Below are 3240 nucleotides of genomic sequence, written 5' to 3'. Positions count from 1 at the left end.
AGGATAGTGTGGAGTAGGTAAGGTCACTTGTGCGAAGGCAGAGTCTGTCAGATGCAGAAATGTACTCTCTTCATGTTCAGCAACTTGCTTGGCTCAGGTCTACAGAAAACATTCCAGGAACCAATCCCTCTTTTCCCTCTTCTCTACCTCACTGCTAGAGCTTGTGAAGGTAAACATTTGTCTTTTTATAAGAAAATCATACACTGTAAATCTCTCCCTTTCCCCCCCGAAAGTCTGACAGCAATAATTATATATTCTCTAAAATGAAGGTGAGTACTTGAAGAAAAGAACACCACCCCATGTTGTATTATCTTTTGTTATTAAAAAAAGCCAAGAGGAAACCCTTGGTAAGAGTGAAGCAAATTAATTATGACAAGACATTATGACATACCAGTTGAGATTTAAAGGCCACTAATAACACTTTTTGTAGTAATTAGTGCAAGATAGTTATCCCATATAAACAAATATTTGATGGTAGACTTCAGTGATAAACAATTCACTTGATGACATTTACATATAAATACACATAAATAAAAACCTACGTAATTTAGCTTCATAGTTAAAAAAATATGGTCTGAAATGAATGAAATGTAATTGTATCTAGCTGGATCAAAGCTCTTCTTCTAATGATACTCAAGTATATGGGGTATGAATAGCATAATTGTACAATTCTCAATTTAGTAAAGTACTACTCTATAAAACAGAATCATGAAAACAGCTCTTACATTTTAATGTAAAGTATAAAACTGTATATTTACATTTACATACACTTTACTGAACCACATTGGGTAGCTCATGGTAAAAAAACATCCCTTTTTGAAAATCTTTCAAAAAATACATCAACTGCAGACACGATCAAAAGTTACTAAGTTAGCAGCTGACATAACATCTGTAGTAAAAATATATTTTAGGAAAATACCTGGAAAAATCTAAACACCAATAAACACTTTAAAACTATTTTTGAAGTAAAAATTGTAGCAAAAAACAGAATAAGCAAGCTAGGATAACAGGAACTATTGCATACTGCTCTTTAAGAGCCATGTAGCAACTTAAGATAGAAGCAGCAGATATGGGAGGAATTACACGGTGTAACAAAGTGGAAAACGGAGGAAAATAGGAAACCCAGTTATCCAGCTTCTCTCTATGTTTATTACCATTTTTACTGGGAGAAGTATAAGAAAAAGATGAGAGACTCCCTCTCACTGAGGATATCCTCCATCAAAGGCTAAAACACATTGGTAAAAGGAACCCAATTTCAAGAGCCTTGGACCCCAAACTTAGAAACATTTACCGTATGCACTTACAGTTCAATGGACAGTAAATCGGATTATTACACTACAAGTTGCAGGTTAACTTTAAGAGTTAACACCATTTTGCAATATGAAGTGCTTTTTAAATATATATATCTATATAATATATAGATATTTGCAAAATACACATGCAGATTTGATAGAACAAACTGTAGAAATATCTTTCTCGAGTCTTTTTTTCCCATTAACAGATCTTTACCTCCTACACAAGGACTTTCAGGATTCAACAAGGATTTCCACAATATGATCAAGCTCGTTAAGATCAGATTTACAATTAGAGTTAGAAGTTGTAGTTGTTGGAGAAGAAAACGTTTCAAGCCCATCACAGTGTCCCATTTTTGTGTTGCTCATCATGCCTGTTAACATAGTATCAAGATCATAGTAAGAATTGTCAACTTCTGAAAACAGATCTTCAACAGAATTAGGACTTTTGTTTTCCAGTGTCTCAAATATTTGATCTAATGATTTTTGAAAGTTTCCTTTATTTTCTTGTGAAGTCTCCATTTCCCACACGTTGCTATGCAGGTTTCTTGGAGCTTGCACTGAAGAGGCTGTTGACATTGTTTCTGAACTATCTCGTGCCTGGTCACCCTCAAAGTTTTTACTGAAAGTACTATAGCCTGGAACATGCTTTCCCTCAGCTTGTTCCCTAGATGAACGACAGAGGATATCTGTTGAAACGAGGCGATCCAGGGATGCCTGCCCTGTACTCTGTGTATTTATCATCTGCCAAGTCCCATCTTGAGTCATTTCCTCTTGGATCTGCCGTACCGTGTTGGCTATAAGTACCGAACGACAAAGGTTAGGTTCAACCAGCATGTGACACAGCTGAAGCTTAACCAAGGACATATCTAAAAGTGACTGCCGCTGAAGATTGTATGAAGGAATAGCCTTAATACCAGCCAGAGTTCCTTCAATATCTTCTTCGCCATCAAAACATTTTCTCTTTAATCCTCTCACAAACATCGTGTCCTGTTAAAAAATAAAAAATAAAATCTTGTACAATGTAAACTACAGCTCAAGAGGGAGGTAAAAAAAACCTAAAAAACAGAACAGAAAACTTTCATCTTACATTAAAACGGCAAAATATTTTAAGATAGGAACATCAGAATTGTCATACCAGGTTATAGAATGGCCAGTGTGGTACAACAGAGGTCAGGAACATACGGACTGGGTCCCAAAGACGGCACTGGGGAACCAGGGGTGAGCAGGTCCGCAAGTCATGGCATCGGAGAGAGGCAGGGACTCCCAGCTCCTGGCTCCCATTAAGCTCCACACTTGATGGGAGTCAGGAGCCGCTGCTTCGCACAGAAGCAAACATCTCAACAGCTGCATTTCACCTACTGGAGAGGCAGTTTCTCCTCGCTCCTCCCGAGTTTCTACTGGCATGCTTAACCTCTAATTTTGGAAATAAAAATACAACCTGGCACACCATCTTTAAAAGATATGACCCCTCCAAAACATCAACAGGCCTAACAAAGTAACATGAAAAAAATACCACGAGCAACATAATTGAAAATGTTAGCTTATTTTTGGCTACAGAGAAAGTAAGATCTAGATTTGTGCCATAGAACTTGAGACATCCAACTGAGGTGCCTAAAGCAGTCCTTCCAGTTCCCTCACTCAGGTGAGTAACTGAACTGTGTAATTCCAGTATGAATTGTGCAAGTCCAGTAAGGATAGGCACAGTCATTCTCTGTACGGGCTTCTGTACTTCTTTCCCAGTTGACTATATGAAAGCAAAATTCCTGTACTTCTAGTTTAGGTTCACCAGCTAAATAAGTGGGGTGCATCCAGGCTTCTCTTTATTTACATCAAAACAATCTCTCACTGGATTTTCCGAGGGACGACGTTCAAGCACTAGCCTCCAGATCTCCTGAATTGCACTGAATTACAGTGCCCCATGCAAATATTGCAGTTCATCCTCTTG

The 3240-nt window shown here is 37.8% G+C and overlaps 1 protein-coding gene across 1 annotated transcript; it reads right to left on the bottom strand.

Annotated features, from left to right (window-relative positions):
- Window positions 1–302: 302 nt before the first annotated feature.
- On the bottom strand, window positions 303–2699 carry CDCA4 (cell division cycle associated 4). Its single transcript, XM_010162639.2, is given in 3 exon segments — window positions 303–2282; window positions 2431–2546; window positions 2549–2699. Coding segments are annotated over 3 exon segments (1023 nt in total). The 3' UTR covers window positions 303–1526.
- Window positions 2700–3240: the final 541 nt, after the last annotated feature.

This window comes from Antrostomus carolinensis, unplaced genomic scaffold (assembly GCF_000700745.2).
Source record: "Antrostomus carolinensis isolate BGI_N321 unplaced genomic scaffold, ASM70074v2 Scaffold53070, whole genome shotgun sequence".
Lineage (NCBI taxonomy): Eukaryota > Metazoa > Chordata > Aves > Caprimulgiformes > Caprimulgidae > Antrostomus > Antrostomus carolinensis.
Note: the sequence above shows the minus strand (reverse complement) of the source record. Positions and strands in the feature narration are given on the sequence as shown.